A 25,172-nucleotide genomic window follows, 5' to 3' on the forward strand; every position below is an offset into this window, starting at 1 on the left:
ATAAAATTGTTACCATTGAAATAACTGAGAAGACTGCTATAAGTATAAAAAAGGTTGGAGACACTGGTAAGAAAAATGAAAAATTTTGCATGGGAAGGTGGAGAAGAGGCCTTGCCATGGATACAAAGAAGAAGAGAGACTTGAGATTACAAGAGAGAGACAGTGGCTAAGCTTGAAAGAGAATTTATATGAACTACTCTTGTGTTATATCAACAGCTTATCTTGAGTAAAATTGGATGGTCCTAGGGTATGGACCCACAATTAAACACCCAAAGATTCAAGTTGAGAGATTGTGATTGGTTTGGCTTGACTTAGTCAATACGTTGGAACTCATAACTAAGAACTACCTAATAATGGGGTTATGGTCAATTGACCTGTTAGTATCTCAGGAGTCTGGACTCCCTTCTTTTACCCGTCAAGACTGACTTGGACTAACATATGAGTCTGTTAGTCTTCTCAATTTCTTATATGTGGTTCTGAGATTGGAAGCTGTGGATGACTGACTTTAGTTTTGAGTCATTGAGGGTCCACAGGTGAGGTGGACACGCAAGGGAGACTGTTTATAGCTAGGGTCACCTTTGCTTTGTTTTGTATGTGAAGAAATTAATTGGCGAAGCTTCCAAGCAAAATAGTATTGGAGACTCTTAGGTGTAAAGCAGAAGCAATGGGCATGGTATATATCAAATCTAGTTTTAAATGGTTTAACTGTAATTTATATTATTTTATGAAAAAATATATATATATAAACATTTATCCGCTATTGTCCTTAGGTTTTAACTTAAAAAGTTGTTCATAATTAGAAACCAAATTAGGCATTGTGTTCACATGGTTGTTACATTACCAAAAAAAGAAAAAATCTATATGGTTGTCACTATGTGCTCTCAAGAATGAAAATTCTAGAGAATATAAGTGTTCTAGATTTCTTTTTTTTTTTAACGATGGGTATCTAGGCCTTCGGCTTGACTAGTCCCGCGGGGTCATACTGACCCTACAACCGTATGGACAGGATCATACCGGGGTTGAATAAGAACCATTCAACTTTCATTGAAAACAATGAATAGCACTACACCCTGTGTGAGTGGCCCAAGGTGTACCAAGCATGAGCTCGTACCATGTTCGTTGCTGACCAACTGAGCTAACACCTCATGTTAGTATGCATATATAAGTGTATATTATGTTGGATCACAAAATCTTGAATGCATTACTCTCAATTATAAAGAATTCGTTCTCATTAAAAGATTATAATTAGTCTATAAACCTAGGAGGTCCTTATCATTATATTTGATACATTATGGGTTTTGACGTACAAATGTTGATGTCTCTCAAATTATATATCAAATGACTAGATTCATGATGTATGATTATGAATGAAAGAAATACTCAACAAGAAATCTAGTTTTCGTATAAGGTAAATATTTAAGAGAAATAATGGTTGTTTAAGATTGGATGAAATCTAAATAACGATGATGCACTTTGTAAATAGTATACAAAAGGATTTAAAAAAATAAAAAGAAAACTGCCAATAACGTCCCCTTGCATGCTCTCACATGGAGCAGTGAAATAACAACCCCACCCCTCCCCTTGGATGCCCGTGCGTCCGTGCGTTCCCATTGACCTAGGGACAAACACTTTTAGTATGGTGAATTATTATTGTCACAATGGTCTGTTAGTTGGAATAGATGCATCATTTATTCTAACCCTTTTATGGAGAAGATATGGTTTACAACTATAAATTAGTATTCAATTTGGATTTTTATACTGTATACTGAACCGAGTCGAAACAGAAATCAAACCGAGAAAACGGAACCGGAACCAGAACCAGAACCGGAACGATATGGTGTCTTTCTTTTGTCTGTAGAACGTCCAATACGGCAAAGCGTTCAATTTCTCGAACTGGAAGAGTAGAACTCCACAGGGTCGGAGTAGTTGGCGAAGAAGCGGAGCCGGTGATCTGAGTCGGCGAGGAAGGTTCGCAAGGAGAAGAATGGCTTCATCGTCAGCGAAACTGGTGAGCCTATCTCCTTCGGTGGCGGCCAATAGACAACCTCGATCTAAACGCTCAACAGTACTAGGGATACAGAGAGCGCCAACGATCCAGGTAAATGGTACGTTTTTTTTTCTTCCCCTTCTTTCATTTTCACACTATTCGCTCTGTTTCTTCACCACAATTTGATCCTTGAAGACTCTAGGGACATCGAACCCTTCTCTGTTTGATATGTAATCACAATGATTTTTAAGCTTATTTGGTGTGATTAGTATGCATTTGCAAAGTTTTTGCTCTCTTCTATGAGCAATTTATATCTGAATCTTCATTTTCCCTATATTTACTTAAAAAATAGTATCTTTTAAGTTACTGATTCGGAGATTTTATCCAGATGATCGAATTGGTTTTCTTCCCATCACTGTACTTTGTCTGTTCATCTTGAAGGTTTTGTTTTTTAATTAAACCAGTGTTTTTCCTTGCTCTCAATCTTGTTCTCTGAACTAATTTAATCCATGTCATTCAGGCTTTATTTGAATTGTATATAGTAGCTTGACTTATTGTCTCCATTTTTATCAAGTTCTTCCTCTTCCTGAGATGAATGCAGTCATTTCCTTTATAACCCATTTGCATCTCAATAATACAAAATCTGAGTAGCATAGGAAGAAGAAGAAAAAGGTCATTACTCTTATTCCTCTGGAACTTTTAGGACCATGGTTTAAAAGTTCCATATGCTTTGTTAGATGTTGACATGTCGAGACCTCCACCTGCAACTTCCAAGTGCTAAACTCTGTGATGAACCATTACCTGGGAGAAGTTGCAGGACAAGCATATAAATGCAATCACACGGAGAAAACTTGTATCGGTTGATGGTTTGTGGAATATCATTCCATTTAACTGATTTTTGGGTACAACATCTCCAAGATTGAAGTCCTCATATCAATCTGTATGTCATTGGGTTTTACCAACAAATATTCAGCATATTACAAATTGGGCTTGATAGCATTAGAGAATCGTAATGTGTTTAATAAGAATTGATGCCTATCCAATGCAAGAAGAATCACATGAAAAATCAGTGGTAAGCGTGGTTCATCGTGGTCTTTTAAATTGATTTGATTTCTATGCAAGCTTTTTTCCATTTCATCTTATTACAATAACTAAAGACAGTTCTGGGTCTCAGCTCAATTCAACTCAAAAAGGCCTTATCCCGACTAAATGGGGTCATACAGGAATCCTGTTCTGCCACTCAGGACTTAAGACAAATAGAGATTGTTGTGGATTTCAAAGAAAAAGAAAGAGTATAAGCAAATGGACACAGTGGAACTCCTCTGGCAGTGATAGATATATGAAAAGGAAATTTTTCATGGGTATTCCATTTGATGAGGTTCGTTTAACTAAGGTATTCTTACCTTCGCAATTGCAGGTGAATTCTGAGATGTGTTGCCAACAACGATTGCCACCTCAATCTATCGCCACTTCACGAAGAGAAGTCATGCTTAGATTGACAGTTGCTTCTCTGGCTGCAATCAATATCTTCTCTGTAGAACCAGTTGATGCACGCAATGTGAAACCTGGGATCAGACAAAAAATCAAGGAGAAGCTTGAAATGCTCAGGGAAAAGGCTGGTATAACAAATTCTCAATCTGATGATAAGAGCTCATCCGACAAAGGTAAGATACTACCATCTCCACCACCACCACTATATCCCCAAGACTTCACTAGGGGATCTCTGGTGGAAACAACCATTCCTGACATAGAAATAACATCTTAGTTGTTTGTAATTGTGGTTAAATGCTAATTAAGTCTAGTCGTTTAACATTTATACATGTTTTTTAAGTGAAAACATTAGTGGATCATGTTTGGATGTTTTAATCACTGATGTGGGATGGGAGTCCAAACAACTATTTAGTATGGTTTTTTCTGACGCTATCATGTATGCCTCATAAATCTAATTCAAAAGTTAATTAGCTCTCTTGTATTATAACCTGCTAAAACTTAACTAAGGCCTATTTGCAGTACATGGCTTCATCTACATGAATCATGTTCCACCTTTCCACTCTGTTTAAACTCTTATTAGTTGTCTCTTGGGCATTCTCAAATGGATTTATGATAAAGATGATCAATTCAGTGGTGCTTCGAAACCAGGAATGATGTCAATTCATATGGTTCATCATAGCCTTTATGTGTAGTGCAGTCCACAGATGGTTCCATGCCCCAGAGCAGCGAGACAGGTTATCTGCACCCCTCGCAATGTTGTCTGTGACCACAAAGGCTCCTGTTGGTTCTCCGGAATGTCCATAGGCATCCAGTCACCTTGGCTCCAGAAGCTATTAGACTCAGGCTAGGAAGTAATCTTCCCATTCAAGAATTGAAATGAGGAAGATTGTACTTAATAGGACCCATCTCTTCTACCATTAGATTCTTATTTATCCCCAGGACTTTGTGATTAAGCTGTCAATGTATTGGCGAAAGTATTGTAATCAATCTCTTATTTTCTGTGATCACGAAAGCTCTTGCCTTTCTGTTAACAAAATTTGGCTGGCTGCCGTGGTTGCAGCCAGTTACCTGATCACACTAAAAATGACTGCATTTATGCCAGGAACAGTTTTCCCATCTATGAATAGAACAAGGAAGAACTGGGTTCTCATAGAGTTTAAAGTCCCAGATTCGGGATTTGAATTGGTCGTAGCCAATCGGTCAGAAATTGGGTAAAATTTTGGTTCAGTTTGAGTTCCTTTGCTATGTTCTGAAATCTAGAGCATCTTTTATCTGTGTATATGCATGAATGTAACTATCTCAAGAACAGTCTTAAGCGATAGATTTTTCATTAATATGTATTCTTTCAGAGAATGAATTCTTTAGATGACATAAATTACTCATTCAAATAACTCCATCAACAATCCCAGAAGGCCAAGACGGAGCTCTGAACCTCAAAATTCTAATCGTAGTAGTCCTCTATTGCCCATTCAAAAATGATATTGATCCCTTCAAGCAATTTTCTTGTTCATATCTTTGACAAGCCGACCCATCTGAAACCTCCAATACGTGAATAAAGCTAAACCCACCCCAATCAAAACATACAACCAAATAGCCTCCTCTTTGCTCTCCGCTGCCGACTCAATCTCTTCTATACTAAACTCCTCCACTTCCACATTTCCGGCCATACCCTTGTCCACCTTACCATATACCACATAAGCCCTATTCTCCTCTCTGATGGTAACCGAAGTGGGAAACCTTTCCGTATCAAGGGCAGTTTCATCATATACCACAGCTTCTCCCCAACCATCCCTGCTCCTCAGAAACCAAGCCTTGAACTGGGACACAACCACCAGAACGCCGTCTCTTCTAAGGGCGATCCCATCCGCCGCCGTCAAGTCCTTCCCTATCGTCACCAGCCGAGCGGTGCCGTCGTCGGGCTCGACTTTGAATAACTTTCCGGTGTTCGTCTGTACCACCAGCAGATAACCGTTGCTGACGTAAGCGATGCCGTTGAGGCCGCAGAAACTATAGGGTTCATCCCGGTACACGTGTTGGGAAGTGAAAAGAGTAGATCTTGATAAGATGGACGCTTCACCGTCGATGTTTACTTTCCAGATGAAATTGCCGGCGGCGTTCGTGACGTAAGCGTTGCCGTTGAAATCGACGGTGACGTCGTTAGCTATCTGACGGTCGGAGGAGTTAGGGTCAATGAGTAGCGCCAGGAAGAGGCGTTGGCGAGAACGGAGGTCGTAGGCAGCGAGTGCGTTGAAGTTTGGGTGAGGTTCCATAGCGTGGATGACGGCGAGGAGGCGTCGGTTGACGGAATCGACTTTGAGGCCGAGGATAGTGACTTCGGGGGGAAGGTCAGGGTCGGAGATTAGAGTTTCAACGACGCCTGCATCGGAAACGGTTTTAATGGAGCGATCGTGAAGGGAGCCTACGATGAAGTGCTGGGCTTTTGGATCCCAAGTTAAGCCTTCCGGGAACAGATTTGGTGATCTGAAATTGACTGTATGTCGATTTCTAGCGATTGCTATAGGGATAGATACGAAGCAAAAGCAGAAGAAGATCTTCAATTGAACGAACGAGGTCATGACTCTCTCTCTCTCTCTCTCTCTCTCTCTGAGTAGCGTAGTCGAGGTCTCGGGGACGAGTAGGCTTCTGAATGAGAAAAGGGTATGGATCAGAAGTGCGATGTCAATGTAATATACGGTCAGTACTATTATAATATGTTGGGACGTGGATCTGGTATCGTTGACCATAAAATGTAATTCAGGATGAGGTGGTTAGATTATCAAGATCCACATCAAACAGTTTTGATTTTATTTTAGTTTTTTTCCAATAAAAAAAATAAAAAAAGATTTTGTTTTAGTTTTCATTTTCAAGCTTGGAGAGCTTATGGGGACTTGAATTTCGGCTGCCTACCATGAATCCTTTGGCATGAAATAGTTGAAACTGGAAGTTCCAAATCAATAAGCTCTCTGTTGCGTGTTTGACAAGATTTTAAGCAGTCGATATTGAAGAGAAGCTTGTAGAAGGAAATCAGTGTTTTAAGAATCGGGATCAGATCGGTTGATCTGTACTGGATTTTTAAGGTTAGGGTATATTTTGGTTGATTTTGACCAATTTTTGATCAATCTAGATCGATTCCTATGTGATCCGGATCGAAAACCGGAAGGACTGATTTAGATCCAGATCCCGTTTTGTTCTTTTAAATCGGAAGGGAATCAGAATATTCCCATATTTGCAGCAATCTATTTTCCTAAAATCATATAAGAAAGTTAGAAACCATTTAGAAGCAACATTGTGGCAAGGGAGAGTGAAATAAATCAAAATTAGAATGAGAACTTTTATAGTTATGATTGTAGAGCTATTTAATTTTTATCAAATTTGATAATCATAATTTTGAAATGAAATGTGTATTAATAAATAATAATCATGTGTTTCACATGTGGCTCTTTCCTCTCATTAGTTTCTTGTTCAATCTTATCGTCCTACTAAGCAAATGGATGAACTCAAGGTTTTGGCATCTTGTTCCATTCGTCGCTACGAGCTGCCGAATGTGAATGCCTCTTTTCTCTCTGATAAGCAGGATACCTCAAAGCTCACTACAAGTAAACAGGGCATTTGTGATGGAAATGTCCGTCTAGAAAAATGTCACAATTGACTCCTTAAGGATGGAAAATTTTATCTGTCTCTAAAATTATGCAACAGTAGTTGTAACGATAAATGTGCGATGGAATTTTTTACTATCCTTAAAAGATATTTACGACAATATTCTGGTATTTTAGACAAACAAATTTCATTCCCAAAACCCATTTTTCTTGTAGTGGCTCGATAGTTGGTTAAACAAGAATAATAAGGATTAGAAAAATACTAGTGGAAGGTTATAATAGATCACAATCAAGAAATCATGAGTGCTTTCATGGAACTCTTTTCCTTGCAATTGGCCTCCTTCACAAAAACCTCTCTGAAGGGTGGGTTCGTCCACAAAAGATATATCATATTAGGATTTCAAGGTTCTATAGCAACCCGGCTATAGCCTCATCCCAATTAATCAATGTACTAACTATTAATATTCTCATTGGACTTAGTGGTCAAGCCCAGCCAGTTAAGCTGAGCCCCAGCCCAAGCCGAAGCCGGTTCTTACTTCTTAGTCGACCGGACTTGGTTGGCTCTACCAAATGGATCCCTTGGGTGTAGGTTGTGGTTTTGAAATAAGGCAATGAAATCGGTATCGGCCTTGTACCAATAAAAGTCCATCTTTTTTTTTTTTTTTCTGTGCTAGGCCCACATTAAGGGCAAACAAGAACCTGCCAAGGGCCATAAAGGGACCCAATAAGGGGTTAATAAGGGAACCCACTGGGTGACATTTATTACTACACCAACTTACTAATAATACTATTATTACATCTCAGGTGTTGCTCCGTTGATCCAAAAGCGTTGTGTGTTAATTGATATTTTCAGCCTCAGTCTCCTTGTGACTGATCTATTATACGAGTTAGCTGTGATTGTAAATAATCAAGTTTATCCTCAGAACTAAACCATAAAATAGGTCAGGAATAGATATGCCATTGATATACAGTAAATTGGTGGACAACACCAATGAGTCACAAAATAGAGTATTATACAAGAACGACAGGTGTGTCATTTCAAAAAAAGATGAGAGAGGGATACAAAGTGAGTGGTAGTTTATAGCATATGGTATATTGGCGGCATACTAATGTAATCAAAGTTTATCCTTGGATCTAAATTCGTGAAACAATTCAGCTTGAGTCTCCCTTTGATTGATCTGTTATACGGGTTAAATGTGATTGCATATAATCAAAGTTTATCCTTGGATCTAATCGTAAATATTTCAGGTATAGGTATGTCGTTGGTGTTGATGTACAATGTCTTACATTCCATAACAATTTAATCCAGGGAGAATGGGTGCAATCCCCCCAACAGAACGATGGTCTCGCTTTCTGATATTAGGGTTTTTTGTCATATATATTTGTATCGAGGTTTACTTTCTCTATAAGTAATTTTGAGAGGTATGAGGATGAGCATAATAACCTTGTTCTCCGTTGATAGTGAAGCATAACTCATCTGACCAAAGACGTAGGTAATTTTGTTGAATCTCATAAATCTATGTGTACTACTTGTTCTTATTTTTCCGTTGTTTTCTACTTTGTTTTTAGAGCTATGTTTTTATAACTAGTGTACAGTAAATGGGTAGACAACACCAATGGGGGGGAAAATGAATACCATACAAGAAAGATAGGCAAATCATTTAAAAAAAAAAAAATGAAGAGAAGAAGACAAAGTGAATGCTAACTTATAACTTACGGTATATTGGCGGCATACCCACTCTTATCCCCTATTAGTATTTCTAGAAATATGAAAAATGGGCTTACGCTAAACCCAACTGGCCTAGAACCTGATCCCCAATACCAGATACCAAATTGGACCTGTTTACCTTCAATTCCCCTTAAAAATTTAGTTTTTAACAGACTTACTAAGAATACTTTTAGTTGGTCAAGCATTGATTTATGTAAGGGTGGCATGGGGATGGAGAAAGATCGTTCCATGCGATTGGGTAATAAATAAATGAGGAATAAATAAACTGTGGGCCAAGGAGTAAAGAATTCTGATTTATTGGAAATATCATTCTAACACGTCACCTTTACGTAGGACGGTAAACCTGTCCTTTTTAAGTCGGTGCCTGTGGATTGGAATCCATCAGCAGAACAGGAAAAAAAAAAAAAAAAAAAGCTAAATAGCGGGTTCTGGACGAGAGTAGAGATTTTCCGAGTCTAAAATATCTTCTTTGGTCTGCCAGAATCTTACGTGGATGCTTATCGAGCGTCCACGTTTGACAAAACTTTCCTGAAGATTCCGGAAACCCAGACGCTCAAACCCTATAGAAAGTTTCAGATATTTTCTTTGTTCTCGAAGATATATATATATATATATATATATTAGATATATATATATATAAACAAACAGGGAATGTGGTGTATAAAATACTTCAATAGTAAGGCTTCATCACATTTCGTACGAAAACAAAACACCTATCTCTCTCTCTCTCTCTCTCTCTCTCTCTCTCAAGTCTTTTTGATTGCTCGAGATAATAACAACTCTGTTCTATTGAATAGAATTCCCTCACTCTGTTACGATTTACGCGAAGAATTAACCATTATCTTCAACAGCTTTCTAATCATCATTGCGGAATTTGTCGCCGATTTTTGGCTGTAAACATAGATAAGATCTTCTTCTACTGGTGGATGGACTGAAAGCTTTCGGATTTGCAGTGGAGATGGATTCCGACCAACGGAGTCGATCTGCATCTTATTACAGTATTCTTGGCGTTGATAAGAATTCCTCAATCACTAAAATACGAAGCGCTTACCGGAAGCTTGCCATGGTATTCATGCGCTCTCTCTCTCTCTCTCTCTCTCTCTCTCTCTCTCTCTGAGTTTGTGGCTTGGAATGCCGAAGTTAACAGAAAGAGTGTTTGTGTTACAGCAATGGCATCCAGACAGGTGGACGAGAAATCCGTCGGTGTTAGGAGAAGCGAAGCGTAAATTCCAGCAAATCCAGGAGGCCTATTCCGGTACGATTTAGATCTACGTTCTTTGTATCTCAAGGTTTTCTTGATTTCATTTCTTTTTACTTAATGTTGAGTTCCTTCTTGAATGTTTGGTGAGCACAGTTTTATCGGATCGGAGGAAAAGAACAATGTACGATGCTGGCTTATATGACCCGGACGACGTAGACGAACAAGATGAGGTTGGCTCTCTCTCTCTCTCTCTCTCTCGTGTTTTCTCCTCCTTTGATGGCTGTGCATGATCTGAAAGTCATCAATCTAATCATATAAATTAACAACGGTGGCCTTGGTTTTCAGGGATTCGTGGATTTCTTACAGGAAATGGTATCGTTAATGGCGGACGTTGAGAGAGAGGTACGATTGGTTTAACCAAAAACACGTTCTTTTGTTCCCCTGTTTGTAACTTATTTTGTATTGATTCGTCGGATGAAGTCATGAAACCCAAAGAATTAATTGATTATTCTAATCGATTGGACATTAGTGACACTTCAAGTTCGTTGTGCGCTTTTTTTTTTTTTTGGGGTGGGGGAGGGCAGAGGTGTGGGTGGGGTTGGTGTGTTAAGATATCCCGATTCTGATAAGCGAAGAAAAATATCTGGGTGTGTCGGTTGTCCACAGGAACTTTCTTGAAGAGTATAGTATTCTAAATTTAATCATTCTGGAATTCTGGAAGGGCAGTTTCGTCCCTACACTTAAAAATGGCCCTTCTAGCCGTCGCAATGACTAGTGAAATATCCTGATTCAATACATGGGTTAGTATGTATCTCTGGCGGTGGTGGATCCCATGGACTCTAGTTGCTGCACCAATGAGGGTAAACATGGGCATAATTAAGGAAAGGAGTTTTTGGTTTCTGGCTGGTTAAAGACCCGTATTATCAAGGTCTATAATCATATCATGGTTTCAAGGATCGATATTGTATTGATGGTATCGATTGTATCATTTTAGTATCGGTTGAGATCCTTAATTCTTGATCGTTGATCGTGTCGTTTTAGGGTAAAACATTTGACGGATACTTGTCGATCCGATCCAAATCCAATCGTATTCAATACCGTCCCCTAGATCCATGAGTGAGATCCTTGAAATATCCGTGACATATAATGAAGTGTTATAGTGATTCGAAGAGAAAAAAAAAGATGGCTTTATTATTGTAGAGATTTCACAATCAAACGGTGGTGTGGTGTCGTCTCGTCTTGTAGGCTTATAGACTAATCAGGTTGTTTGGAGTTTGGAGTTCGGAATTTGTAGTCCAAGAGGGTAATCTGAAAACTAAATTGTCTTTCGTGTGCGCAGGAGAAAGATTACAGTATGGAGGAGCTGCAGCAAATGTTCGTGGAGATGGCTCAAGGGTACGACAGCTGTTCCACATGGTACGGTGGGCCCTCCTCATTCTTCCAATTAGATGAAGAAGAAAATAAAGACTCTTCTTGTAGACACTTGAATAAGAGGGCAAGATTGGATTCCTCCAAACCGACGGTGGAGAAAGACTCTTACGTACACGCGTCAGGTTTAGAGACATTTGAGAGGACGAGTTTTGCCAACTAGCCAACCCTCGTTCTTAGAATTGTAGTGGACTTGTGAGTAGCTTTGGATCTTTTCAAGTGGCGGAAAGAGAGGAAAGGATTTTGTTTTTTTGGTTGTGTGTTTTCTTCCACGATGGCTACCTAGCTTCTTGATATAGAATTTGTGTATAGGTCGGCAAGACGTTGAACAAGTGCTTGTACAAATTAAGTGCTTTTAATTTGGACATCATTCTCATCTAATGATCCAATAATGCCGAGAAATATCATCTTTACAATCCGACCCCACCTAATCAATCAGGCCCAAGTTTTAAATATTCCAATAAGGCCTTTAATACTTGACACATAACCTTTGATTTTGACCCTTTTTAAAATCTCATTTTGTTGCATTACCAATTACCAATGAAGAAAATGCCGTTGCCGCCTCACTTCGATGGACGGAAAGAGGCAATTGACTGTCATACGTGTCCAATAGCGATTTCATCACTAGAGTATCCTTAGTGATATAACCACTATTCGTTGAGTGGTGTGACCGGTGAGAGTTGTCTTACTCATACGTGTGCTCCACGAATCTATCATGTTGTTTACTCTTTGTTATTTGTCCCTTTTGGGCTTTCATTTTGGCCCAAAGTGTGGATGATGATGATTGGGTTCATCCTACAAACGTAGGCAGAGGAACACCACTTGGTAAGCTTCCTTATCCTTTCTTACCAACTGTATCATTTCATATCATATCATTTTGGTGGGTGATGGGTTGGATGGGCACTTTGGACCTCACCAGTTGGTTGGATGACCTCAGCCATTTGATCGCATGAATCACACCTATGTAATGCTCTCAGGGAAGGCTACGGTGAGACTTAGTCTTATGTGAGAAAGCCATTCATTGAACTTGGATTGGAATAAGTAACATTGGTGTGTTTGATGATCAATGTTCTAGTAACTGGACACGTGATGTATCTCCTTGAGACCGTTCTCATCTTATGGGATTCAAAACTGATAGTCCCCTCCATTTCTCTAAATATGGGATTTTAAAATAAATCAATAAAGAAGGGAGAAGCCATGAATAAGGTTTGAGTTCTCCCGCCCAGCAATTAGGCACTTAAGGGAGTCAATCGGTTGATTTGGTGTGGTTTTTGTAAGTTGAATTGTCGATATAAGGTTTGCGCGTTCGAAATTGACAAGAATCTATTCAACCTTAATTTCAAGTTTAAAATCCTTAGTCCGGTATTAGCTCAACCCAAAGCCAATCGTTGGAATTCAGTTTCAATCGATTTTGACTTTGGTCAAGTTCGGTTCAATCTGGATCCTATTGTGTCGCTCTTTGTTCTCTCTTTGAAATGACCTCTTGTCCTTCTAGTATGATATTTTATTCCGCACTTTCATTGGTGTCGTTCACTAATTTGCAGCACGTGAGCAGTGTGCTAATCTCTCTCCCTCGTTTTTCTATCGTCTTTTTAATTTTATTGATTATGTCACTGGTTGAGTTTAGACTCCTTACACATGCTTCACACGTCAAAACGTATCCCATTTTTTTTTTCAATCACTATTCCTCTTCATTGTTTAAATGGTAATAAATAGACAGATGTCTAGAAACTTGGCACCTAAAATGGGAACCGACTCCTCTCCTGAGCGGTGATCGCTCAAGTCTTACCTATAACTACTGGGGTGATCAACACGTGTTCAAATGGTTATTACCTGGAATTAGTTTTATTTCTCCTTAGTCGGTTCAATTTCTGCTGGTTTTGTAACTGCCCATCCCAAGGTCGAATCATTAGCTGTTCGATTTGGTTTGATTTCTACCGATCAGCTTTGGTTGGTCCGATCGATTTGGGCTGGAATTGAACACCCCCAGGACCAATTATGGATGCAGTACTGTTTATCAGAAATTTATGATTTTATTTACTTATTTATTATTATTATTATTATTATTATTATTATTTAACCATCATGGCCAAGGTAGAGGGTAGTGGTAAGTGAATTAGTGGAGAGATGTAAAGTCTCTCGAATCCCTACCATTTCAGTGGATTCTATGCTTTGCATGCACTTTGCATCTATTCATCCACCTGAAATTTCTAATTTCTACAACCAGAAATAGATTAAAAACTGAAGTGAAATTTTAAGAAATTGTTTTCAGTCTTCATTAAAACAGAGGAAAAATCAAAACAGAGGAGAAAGGAAAAATGTAAAACCCACAAAAAAGCTGTAACAGGAATTTACGGCAATTTGGAATCTGATTCAACTGTTATTCAAGTCAATACAATTGAGAGGAACCTAGACGAATTATTCTCTCCTCCTCCAACCAAACAAATCAAAGATGAAAGTGAGAGGCATGGATACAGAGAAAGATGATTGCTTTAGACAACTAAGTAGAAGGGAAAATTTTACCTAAAGATTAGTCTCTCCCAAGACCCAATCTTTGAAAAATCGAGTCTTTACTCTTCATAGTCTCCCAACAGAAAGCAATCCCAAAAGCCCACATCCAACAAGAACTGTAAATCCTGCAACTGAATTCCGGCCGGAAGCAGAGTAATAGGGGTCGACGGGATACAGATTCCCAGGGGGGCCCGTTATATAATAAAAAGGCGACGGTGGTGATTGACCTGACCAAGGTGATGGTGGTGGAGGGCAGTTCTTCGTGGAAGGACTCTTTGGAGTCGGCGGCGGTGGTGGTAGTGATGGTGGCGGCGGTGGTGGTAGTGATGGTGGCGGCGGCGGAGGCGGATTCTTTTCAGTACATGGTGTACACTTGTCTCCGGAGTCGGGCGTCCCAGATACCACGGGGACTTGATCGGCGTTGATCGGAGTAGAAGAGAAAGCAACGATCGCAAGAATCAGGACTGCCAATCGACTTGTTGACGGCGACATGTTTGGATTTGAGTGGGTTATTCCGGTGGTCTTGTGATGGATTCTCGATAGAGGAAGAAGAAGAAGAAGAAGAAGAAAAGCGAGAAAGAGGTGGGGGGGACTTGAGAGGTAGTAGCAGTATTGACTATTTGAGTCTTGAGAATTTGATGAGCGGTCTGGGGCACGTTAGGTGCATGGGCGTTGTAAAAGGTCGTTCGGTTTGGTAGTTTTATTAGGGGCAAAGCCATCTCTCTCTCTCTCTCTCTCTCTCTCTCTCTACTTATTTAACACTTCTTTGTGTCCTTATACACAGAGTGCATGTATTCATTGATTTCCTTCCATAACTTATATATGTAATTTTATTATGATGGTTGAAGCAAAGCCACCTGTAGAGTCTGGTGACTAGTGCACAACTTTGAAAGAAATATCATCCACTCATTAGAACTTTTAGTCCCAATCTTTAAAAATTTTGACAAGTCAACAATCAGTAGTAGTAGGTTGGATTTGACCCGTCACCTTGTGAATATTGTGATCTCTGATCAGATGGACTAAAATTGATGATCTGTGTTTTGAATTTCAATTTTTAAAAGAGAAAAGAGAAGGATCTCTCTTCCATAGAGACTATAGATTTCTCCTACAAAATTAAAATTGGATAGAAGGAAGAATTATAAGTTAAAACACTGTTGCTAAAGCTACAGATAAGGAATCATATGCCTTGCAAAGGTGATTAGCCACTAGGGATTTCTTTCTTGCCAAAGATAGAACTTTGTACACCCTATACCTTGGAAGAAAATTACAGATTACCACCTGCACGACAAAGCTTTAATCCTTACATAACCTTCACTACTATGAGAGTGGATTCAAATCCTCTGTGGTAAGCCATGAGTGATAGTGAGGATTTAACGGCTAGGAGAGCCCCGGCATGCACCCCAGTCATTGGACCCTCACCGTCGCTTATTGCCTCACCACAGAGGACTTTTATGCCTATGAGAGTAGTGACTGTCAATATTGACCATATGTTCAGATGTTGGAGCTAGAGTTCTATATGTTGGGAGTTATTGAGATAGCTAGTCTTATCGAAGACCTTGGTATCCTCATATATTTGAGGAGCTCTATCCATCTAATGTTTTCAGGTTTGGGTTAAACCCTCCAACATGGTACTACAACTTTTCTTCTCTAAGTTGTTTGTCTACATGTTCAGTCAATTCTGGCGAAATTACAGGTGAAGGAGACTGTTGAAATGTTGGGAGTTATGGAGTTATAGTCTTACATCGATTTTTTCATGATGTCAAATTCTTGGTGTCATCATATACTTTAAAAAGCTTTCACCACCTAATGCCTTAATGTTTTGTGTTAGACTCTCCAACAACATTTTAAATTATCGTACTGATTGATTGGTTAGTATTGAAAAGTGGTTAAATTAGGAAAGATAGACTTGTGAACTGTTGTGAGCCAATTATTATAGTATGTCTATATCCAAAAGAAAATAAAAATTATGTTTATTTAAAAGATACATTACCAAAAAAAAAAGATTGGTTAGTATTGAAAATTGATAAATCAGGAAAGATAGACTTGTGAACGGTTGTGAGCCAATTGTTATAGTATGTCTTTATCCAAAACAAAATAAAAATTATGCTTCTTTAAAAGATTCCAAAGATATTAGAGTTTAGGAGATCTATAGTTTATAAAGATCAAATATTCGAAACAAATAAAGACAGATGTGCATGACAAAACAGCCTTTATCAATACTGTGATCCCCACTTGAGTCATCACCAACTAATGTTTAAGTCATCTGTTTCTTTATGCTAAGAAGAGTTTTTCCTTCACCGTGGGTAAAGGAAAAATAAGAATTCCTCCATTGTGACTGAAGCAAAAGTACATCTTCTATGATTATTATTATTTATTTCTAGTGTTTTTGATGCCGATCTCAAAACAATGACACTTATTAATGAAAATTTTTCTTTTTTTCTTTATTTTAATACTCAATTTAAAAATAAAACCTCTTACCAAATCGAAAAAATAAAAAGTGACAAAAAAGGGAAGATGAGTTGAAGAAGTAAGAGGCTTTTTTGATGGATCGAATTGAAAGGTAGTTATGAGTAAGAAAGCATGGTGATTCATGATCGAGTTTTGGATATTTGTCATTTACTCGTATCGATAAGGACCAAGGAGTAGAAAGAAGGGATGAACTGGGGAAGGGAAAGAGGAGTTTGTTCTTACTTCTTACGTCTCTTTTAGGTCTTTAAACGTCTTAGACTTGAAGAATGGGCAAAAGGACATAGAGGTTAGAGATAGAGCATCCCATCCTCATTGTGAGTGATTGAAAAGGAAGTAGGGGCCAAAAGCCCCACCGCCCCACCTGGTTGGCCACCTTAGAAAGCATCTTCTTATTAATCAATTTCTTTTAAATCTTGCCCTGTATTTTCCTTCCTGTGAGTCAAAACTATTTTATACAAAAGTATAAACTTACTAGTTACTACTCTTACTTACCAAAATACAAACTCTATCTTTCCTCCTTACGAGAACATGATTGAATGTATATTAATTGTGTTGTGTTTGTCTTGAATTCTTGATCAATTTTAAAAAATGATCTATTTCCACCTTTTTTTTTGGTGATCTGAATGGAAGTTTTTTCTGAGATTTGTAATGGTAGTAGAGTGGCTGTAAGGTTGTATGACTCAATGGATCGACTCGACTTAGAGGAATATTTAATGTACTATCTTCTTGTTGAGCAAGTAGTTGAGAAATTTAGGGTTTTTCGTTTTAAAGTTTTTGGACTAGTTTTCTTGTTGCGGTTTGGGTGTTTTTGAAAGAGATCTTTATTGTAACTCTTCTTCCAACATAATGAATCATCGTCTCCTTCACCTGAGGACGTAGCACACCACATCAGTGTGTGAACCTCGTTAAATATTTATGTTGCAAATAGGTTAAGGACTTAAGGTACACAAATGTAGATAGATGGATATGTTTTATTGATTGATAATGGATCTAGGTAAGATTGCTTGAAATCCTTCCTCAAGTTGGGCAATTCTTAAACTAAACAACATGCATAAGGGTGTTAATCGGTTCAGTCTGATTCAATCTAATTAAGTATCAGAAAGCTAGATATCCACGTGTGTCACCAGACATACCCAAGCTGTCAATAGGAGAACCTTTAGTCTTAAAGTAATGGGCATCAATCATAGCCAATTTTGTTTCGGTTCAAGGTATGAAAGGTTAAAATCCGAACCAAACTGTATATTTAACAGTTGTGATTTCCCAAAATCGAAATCAAGTAATAAAGGGTTCTGGTTAGACAGGTTTTAAACTGTTCTGATTGAATGTGACGACCAGACTCTGGATAAGGGTAAGAGTCCCGCCCTCGCCCCAGCCCCATTAACATTGCACAATATTGTCCTCTTTGTGCCTCAAGGCTTTAGAACGCATTGTGCCTAAGAGTGTCAATTTCAAACTGAAACCGAATACCGAAACCAAAACCGAGCTGAATTAACCGGACCGAAACCAAATCAAATTTATTTGGTTCAAATTCGGTTTGAATATGTGAGTATGCTGTTCGGTTTGGCTCGATTTTGGTTTAGGGTGTCAAAACCGTCGGTTCAAACCAAAACCAAACCGAATTACTCTTATCATTCAAGAGTGTTTTTTGCAAGCTCTTTTTTTTTTTTTTTTATGTGATTAGTGTTTTTTGTAATTTATCATCACATTTTTACAAGCTAAGATAATTTTGGAGTTAGCAATAGTCATAATGCTCATAACTTGAGCCCATTATGGCCTTTGGTCCATCACAATCATAGTTCAAAAGTGGAACCGTTTTCATAATCGAATTAAAACCGAGGCATAAAATTGAATTAAAACTGCATATTAGAACTGATTTGAAACCGAAACCAAACCGAGTTGAATTGAATCAGTTTGAGTATCTAAATACAGAACCAAGTCTGTTCTCGGTTCGGTTATGGTCCACCTTATCATCATTTGGAACCGAATCAAAACTAAACCGAATAACCGAAACCAAACTGGTTGACACCCTTAGTTGTGCCATGTTAAGGAGGCTAGAAGTTGTTAACTAATCCAGTAATCTCTCCCTATGCGATGTGAGACTAAAGTTTACAAATCCTCACCGATGTCCGAAACCCTCTAATACTTATCGTATCCTTGGGTCTCACATAAAAAAGGTCTTTTCACTGAAAAAAAAAAAAAAAAAAAAAAAAAAAAAAGAAGAGGAGTGAAGGTGGGGGGAAATAGTAAAAAGCATATATTTAATGACATAGCTAATCTTTTTCTTTAATCAATTTAGTATGCATAATTGGTTCAATAATATATGAGTTTGATGATAGATAGATTTTCCACCACTGCTAGCCACTACTAAGAGAGAGAGACCAACACTACTACTATAGAGAAAAGGAAGATCAAGACAATTCAGATAGATGGGAGATAGTCATAGTACCACCCGCTTCTTTGCCCATTAGGATCTCTACTTTGTTGATCATGAAGGAAAGAGAAATTTGGTGAACTGGATCAACAATCAAGGACTCCTAGATCGAGCTAATCAACAAAAGCATGGGTACTGTAAGCCGTGTCCGGATAGATATCACAAGAGAGAGGTATTCCATTGAATAGGTAGAAGGCAAAGGCAGCTAGAACAGGGAGCATCAAACAGTATTGGCATTAGGGAGGAGTCTCAGTAGAGCCAAAGAAAGCTGATCTACAACCACCCTGGGCTAGATAAGTTGATGATTTAACGAAGCCCGTTGGGCTGCAAGAGTGAAGGTAGGGAGGGTGACCATTGCTTTTTTTTTTTTTTGCTTCTGAACCATTGTCTGGGAGATCTCCTTCCCGGTCGAAGGCGGCTAGGTGCCGATTTTGACCTGGAATTCACACCTTTATGGATGCGCTCTTACATTATTTGAGGAAATAAAATGGGTTTCATAAGCCCCACAAAGATGAAAATTTACCCATGAAATGTAGAACAAAATTAGGAGCAAGTCTATCCCCTCCTCAAAAAGTGGGGACCAATGGAAGATGATGCGTTTGGCATCTTCCCCTTCCCATTCAGCAAGTAGCTGAAGGCTGAAGCTATCAGAAGCAGGTTCTGACGTTCCATTGCAAGCACCAGATATTTAAGGGTATGCTTATCTTCTCTCTCAGCCAAAAAAACAAAAAAAAATGCTTATCTTCTCAGATTGTGGGGGTGTTGCAGATGTTTTCCTCCATCTGTTTACCAAAAAAAATAAAATGTTTTCCTCCATTTGGTTGAAAGGGAAGTGGGGGGAAAAAAATGAAAGGAAAATATTTTCCTTTCATGTAAAATATAATTTATTTTCTTGAGAAATATCTATATCTTCCTTGTAATCAAACACCTAAAGTGATTTTTCCTATAAAATATATTTCATTTTCCTTGAAAATATTTATATTTCACTTACAACCAAATTGAACTGTCAATTTCACTTACAACCAAATTGAACTGTCAGACGAGACCAAGGGTCCAGTTGATGACATCCAGTACCTAAATGGGCCTAACTAAACCCAAGATGTTTAACATGGACTCCCCCAACCAATCCTAAAAAATTGCAGTTTCTCACTTTTATGGTCTCTCTTTCTGACTACTTAAAAGTCCAAAATAGTACTAACCGTTCTAGAAACAGTTGAGATTTGGGCACCGTTTGATAACGTTTCGTTTCTATCGTTTATGCATTTTCTTATTTTCATAAATAGAAAAACGGCCCAAATAGTTTTTGATAAAGTCGTTCTATTTCTCTTGTTTTTAGAAATATAAATCAAAATTTTATATCAATTTCTATTCCTAAAAATGCAAGTGATGAAACAAGTCATACATATTTCATCATTTCTAGAAACGTCTTCGATCAGCAACCATTGTAAAAAGCCCGATAAAAATTCTGATGTTCCCCAAAGTAATGAAAAAAAAGCCACTGAAGGCCATCTTCTTTAGCAGCAGAAAAGACGATCATCATCCACCACCGAAGGCCGCTTTCCTTCTTCCCTTTTCACTCCAATCCTCATCTTCCTCTCTTCTATAATCTCCACCACCGAAACAGCAGGGATTAAAAAACCAGTGAAAGGAATTTATAAGACCTCTCATAAAAATCCAATAGAAAAAAACCTAAGGCTTCGTTCGCTTCTTCTTCTTCTCTTCTACAGGCTACCAAGCCTCACCAGAGGTGAAGATCTGGGCTCCAAATCTGCTCTCTCTCTCTCTCTCTCTCCTTCGGAATCTCTATCTTACGACGGCGCCCTCAAAATCATCTCCTGGTATAGATTGCAATTCTGTCTCCTCTCTCACTGTATCTTCATTCAGATATAGTGTTTAGGGTTTTTGTTTTTGTTTTGTGCTTGTTCACTCTCAAATTGAAGAAAATCACGTCAAGGAATTCGGTATAGAGAAGGTCTGCTTCTGTTATTATTATATGCATATTTGTTGTTAACATAATTTTTCTCAGTTTATTGTATTTGGGAATCGTTGGGTGTCAGTTTCTGAAAAATTTTGTTCAGTTGAGTGGTTATGGTTCCGAAGTTGTTGTAATCTGGTAGATATGATAGGTTCAAGTGCTTGTGGTTAGGAGATTGCGACTCCAGCTTGAACAATTTTTAGAGTGAATAGACTGATTCTGTGAGACTGAGAACTGTTATTTGCTAAGAGATTAGAGAAAAAAAATTCTTTACCCATTTTTGAGCTTGGTAAAAAACGATTCAAGAAATAGGTTTATCAAACACCCAAAAATCCGTTTCTGTTCCAGAAACATGAAAATTCGTTTTTATTATTTCTGGACACAGAAACGGCAGGAACGTTGTCAAACGATGCCTTGATCTTAAGTGAGACTGATGGGTGCCTCTGCTTATCGAAATTGACTAGGATTGGTCACCAACTGTAAACTGCCCGAAACTAAATCCATTGGCATGATTATTGACCGAAACAGCATACACCCATCATGTGAAGAGCGCACAAAAACCAAGCCCACAATGGAGGACAGAATTTAGCTGTTACCCTGGCCTGCAACCAAAAAAATGAAATCTCAAAGGGTAATTTAGAAAATATTAAAATTTGGAAGAGTATTTGTGAACGTAAAAGATAACTGAATTATTCAATTTCTTTGCCTGCAAGCCCAGATAATAGAATTGGTGGAGAGAAATTATAGAATTTCTTAGGAAATATTCACTATCGATTTTTTTTTATTGGTTAGCATTGATGAATGGGCCGTTTATGGTCACCAAGACAATCCACTTTTGTCGCACAAGATATCAGGTGGGTGGCCCATTCCACTCTGCATTGAGGCCCATAATGTAGCGAGTTAAGGGTGTCAACTAATTGTGCCTGGTTATTTTGATCGGTCATAATCAGTCCCTACTAATTTAAGGTCCTGTGCCGTTATTAACAGTTTAGGTAATCAGGCCTTATAGGGCAAGGCATAGACATGCTCCTATTCAATCAGTCATCTACTGGTCCATAATTGACCTCATGGTAATCGGATTGATGGGGTTTAAATGGGCTAATTGACTAATCAGAATATACTAGAATTAAACATGCTTAAAAATCACATATATATCCTATCCTTAGTTTTTAAAAGGAGATCAACCGATTTGTAATAGCCTAAATAGAATTAGGACTGAATCCCAATTTTTGAAAGATAAAGTTTTCCTCCACCAAAAAACAGTACAACCACCTAAGATAACTATTACTCCCCTTATTACACAAAATCAATAATAATCCCCAATGTTCTTGATGCCCATCCCAAGACACCCATGATCAACCCGCAGCTATTGTGAAGGAATTCCTCCTTAATCTATCTCCATGTTTGAAACCTTGTTAAAATCCTAGTCCTCTTATCATTACCACAAGAAGAAGATAGAAAAGGTGCATAATTTGTAAGATAAAGCAGGAAAGAATAAAATAAGGAGAGAACCATATACCTCTTTGGTCTTCATGGAATGATCAAGGATGATGAAAACCAGGCAAAGCCTGTCAAGTTCTATGTTTTTCCATGTTTTTTCTTACCTTATATGACAATGACTACCCAAAGGGAATTTATCTTTATTAATAGAAAAAGGAGACAAAAAAAGTGGAAAAAATGGTCTCAACCCTCTTTTTTCCCTGCATTACAAGGCAAAGCAAGAAAATAAATTATTCTAAGTCCTTCATTTCATGCAAGAAGATTTTTTGTAAATAATTTTCTTTATTTGTTTCTAGATTTGTCGCATGGTAGGTTAGATGGGGTTTGAAAATTTTGTGGGTTAGTAAACACCAAATTCTTCCATTCAACTCCTAAATTTTAGACCACTTTGAATATACCAAGAATACTTGAAACAAAGGATTAAAAAAAATTATGAGGATATGAATTATATCGGAGCATGGTTTTAGTTATTGGTATCACTATCCATATCAGTTTTAGTCAATATTGATATTGATACCTATCGATGTGGTACTCTCTAGTAATACCGATACATATCAACTAATATGATTGATACGATAAAGATCCTTAGAACAACATAAAGGGGTGTAAATGGTTAAACATGAGGTGAAAAAATTGATGCAAATCTTTTTTCAAACAATTCACTAGATATCCAAAAGTAAGATTCCCAATATGTCACTCCTCCACATAGCAAAAGTTGATGTGTCAATTTAAGATCAGCTTTTTGAGAGAATACTATGCTTCACTGTTCACTTGATGGAATTTTGGATGCATTGACAAATTCAAATTTGTTTAAAACACAAATTTTTATACAATTATTTTTTGGTCAAATGCATAAACACGAGGAAGAAATCAGGTGGCAAACTATCAGACAAAAATACGAAGAAGTACTCCGTCACTCTTCACCTTACCATGTGATCTAGTCAGGGTTTCCCAAAAGAAACATTAAATAGGCATCCTATAAATCCTAGCTGAATTCTACAAAATTACAAATTTACGTCAAAATTAATATAATAAATATTTAAACATATACAAGTCCAGTAATAACTGTGTGAACTCTGCATAATACAAGACACAAACCCAACATTTGTAAAAGCAGAACCAAAAACAATAGGGAAAAATAGAAAGAAGAGCAATGCTAAAGTGGATTAAAGTTTCATAATCTGGTCCAAAATTATTTAATCTTTTTAGCAACTAAGAATTGTCCTCTACTCCACCTTCCCTTAACCACCAGCACCTTGTCTTTCTTTGACTGCAAGGAATGCACCATTGTGCAGCCCCAACTGGGTCTGGGTCTGGGCTCTGAACTTTGGACTCTGGATCAGTGTTATCCAGTGACCCAAAAGGAGGGAAGGAAGAGGGCGTGAGTGGGGATTGGTGTGGTGCCTGATGAAGTGAAGGTATTTTTGTCATATTCACGTCTTCTTCAGTTGGTAAACTCAGTACTCAAAAGAGGACATAAGAGTTCATCATTATTCTCACTAAGGCTGTGTTTGGTAGTTAAGAGAAGAAAAGAAAAGAAAAGAAAAGAAAAAAGTACATCTTTTGTACTATTTTCCTTGGGTTAAGAATTTTTCTATGCACATGTATGTCTTCACCCAAGAAAAGATCCCCCTTTTCAAATTCAAAATTCTCCATGAGAATTGTGAAATTTTCTTTCGCTCCCCCAACAATTTTCTTGCCAAAAACATAAGAAAACATGAGAAAATATGAAACATTAATAAGACAAAAATTGAATGATTACACAATGATTTCTTATATGTCTATCTCTCTCTTAAAATTCTAATTTTTTTGAATTTTTTTCTTTTCTAGATTTTTTTTTTTTCTTCTCTTGATTACCAAACATAGCATAAAGTAAAATAATCCCATGACGGGTCCCATAGAAGAGGCCCATTTCCTCCCACTCGCTAATATTAGCCTATCCACATCGAACAAGCCACCGAGGCCCACTACTCACCCTTCTTTTTCATTCTTTCTTTGGTCCTCTCACTTGAAAGTTCTTCCTAAGCTCGCTTCACAGCTAGAAGTCTAAAACAACACCATCAATGTCCAGTTGTCCACCCTCTCCCCCCATCCAGAAACGTTGGCCCACCCATCCTTTTCTCACATTTAAAGCTAACCATGGTTTTAGTTATCAGTATTAATATCCACATTTGTCGATACATATCGGTTGAATCTTCCCGTTCAAAATCCACCTTTACCATATAAATCAATTCAATGCGAAGCGGGGACAGAAAAAAAATGCACCAATAAAGTTTAACGATATAATATCATACGAAGAAGAGCAGCGAAGTCATTTCATGTTAGTTGAACTAAGAGGCTGAGAGTGAGAGTGTTGTTGCTTAAACAATACGAAGAGGTTGCTTTCAGTGACAAGCAATAATTCATGATTCCACCATCCGCTTTGTGACAAAATTGCTCTAATTAGTCTTCTAGTAATCCATTAATTCCCTTCCTTGGTATCTTCTCTTCTACAGGTACCCCCAACCCACTTCTCTTTTAACTCTCTTTGGCCTTTCTTCCTCTTTATCTTCTCCCCCCTCCTCCTCCTCCTCCTCATCATCATCATCATCAAATGGCTAGAATGTTCACTCAAGCCGTGCTCATTATAGTTACCACAGTCATGAATTTCCCGTACCAGGCAATGCCTGAAACAGTCATCTCCGATCAAGTAGTGAAGCAGAAATCACAGGCCGAATGCCCATACCCTTGTCTCCCACCGCCGATCTCCGTTCAGAATTGTCCACCACCGCCGTCGCCGCCTTCACAGCCGTCAACTCCAACTCCGTCGCCACCTTCGGGAGGATATTACCCTCCACCAAGTGGGTATTACTAT

The 25,172-nt window shown here is 38.1% G+C and overlaps 4 protein-coding genes across 4 annotated transcripts; 2 read left to right on the top strand and 2 right to left on the bottom strand.

Moving 5' to 3' along the window:
- Positions 1-1,847: 1,847 nt before the first annotated feature.
- On the top strand, positions 1,848-4,550 carry LOC122087530. The gene is made up of 3 exons (XM_042656688.1): positions 1,848-2,098; positions 3,405-3,651; positions 4,176-4,550. Exons 1-3 carry the CDS (start codon positions 1,985-1,987, stop codon positions 4,280-4,282), a joined length of 468 nt encoding a protein of 155 aa, XP_042512622.1. The 5' UTR covers positions 1,848-1,984; the 3' UTR covers positions 4,283-4,550.
- Positions 4,551-4,789: 239 nt separating this feature from the next.
- On the bottom strand, positions 4,790-6,129 carry LOC122087529. The gene has a single exon (XM_042656686.1). It carries the CDS (start codon positions 6,052-6,054, stop codon positions 4,969-4,971), a length of 1,086 nt encoding a protein of 361 aa, XP_042512620.1. The 5' UTR covers positions 6,055-6,129; the 3' UTR covers positions 4,790-4,968.
- Positions 6,130-9,464: 3,335 nt separating this feature from the next.
- LOC122086291 (chaperone protein dnaJ 6-like) lies at positions 9,465-11,810 on the top strand. The gene is made up of 5 exons (XM_042655041.1): positions 9,465-9,869; positions 9,971-10,058; positions 10,158-10,234; positions 10,350-10,406; positions 11,344-11,810. Exons 1-5 carry the CDS (start codon positions 9,762-9,764, stop codon positions 11,593-11,595), a joined length of 582 nt encoding a protein of 193 aa, XP_042510975.1. The 5' UTR covers positions 9,465-9,761; the 3' UTR covers positions 11,596-11,810.
- A 2,199-nt stretch (positions 11,811-14,009) lies between these two features.
- Positions 14,010-14,435, bottom strand: LOC122086067 (sulfated surface glycoprotein 185-like). Its single transcript, XM_042654763.1, has one exon. The coding sequence runs from the start codon at positions 14,433-14,435 to the stop codon at positions 14,010-14,012; it is 426 nt and encodes a 141-aa protein (XP_042510697.1).
- Between the last annotated feature and the right edge of the window lie 10,737 nt (positions 14,436-25,172).

This window comes from Macadamia integrifolia, chromosome 8 (assembly GCF_013358625.1).
Source record: "Macadamia integrifolia cultivar HAES 741 chromosome 8, SCU_Mint_v3, whole genome shotgun sequence".
Classification (NCBI taxonomy): Eukaryota; Viridiplantae; Streptophyta; class Magnoliopsida; order Proteales; family Proteaceae; genus Macadamia; species Macadamia integrifolia.

Coding starts and splice junctions, on each gene's coding strand:
- LOC122087530 (XM_042656688.1), top strand. CDS start 1,985: ATGGCTTCATCGTCAGCGAAACTGGTGAGCCTATCTCCTTCGGTGGCG. Junction 2,099..3,404: donor AGAGAGCGCCAACGATCCAG/GTAAATGGTACG, acceptor TCGCAATTGCAG/GTGAATTCTGAGATGTGTTG. Junction 3,652..4,175: donor TAAGAGCTCATCCGACAAAG/GTAAGATACTAC, acceptor TGTGTAGTGCAG/TCCACAGATGGTTCCATGCC.
- LOC122087529 (XM_042656686.1), bottom strand. CDS start 6,054: ATGACCTCGTTCGTTCAATTGAAGATCTTCTTCTGCTTTTGCTTCGTA.
- LOC122086291 (XM_042655041.1), top strand. CDS start 9,762: ATGGATTCCGACCAACGGAGTCGATCTGCATCTTATTACAGTATTCTT. Junction 10,059..10,157: donor AATCCAGGAGGCCTATTCCG/GTACGATTTAGA, acceptor TGGTGAGCACAG/TTTTATCGGATCGGAGGAAA. Junction 10,235..10,349: donor ACGTAGACGAACAAGATGAG/GTTGGCTCTCTC, acceptor CTTGGTTTTCAG/GGATTCGTGGATTTCTTACA.
- LOC122086067 (XM_042654763.1), bottom strand. CDS start 14,435: ATGTCGCCGTCAACAAGTCGATTGGCAGTCCTGATTCTTGCGATCGTT.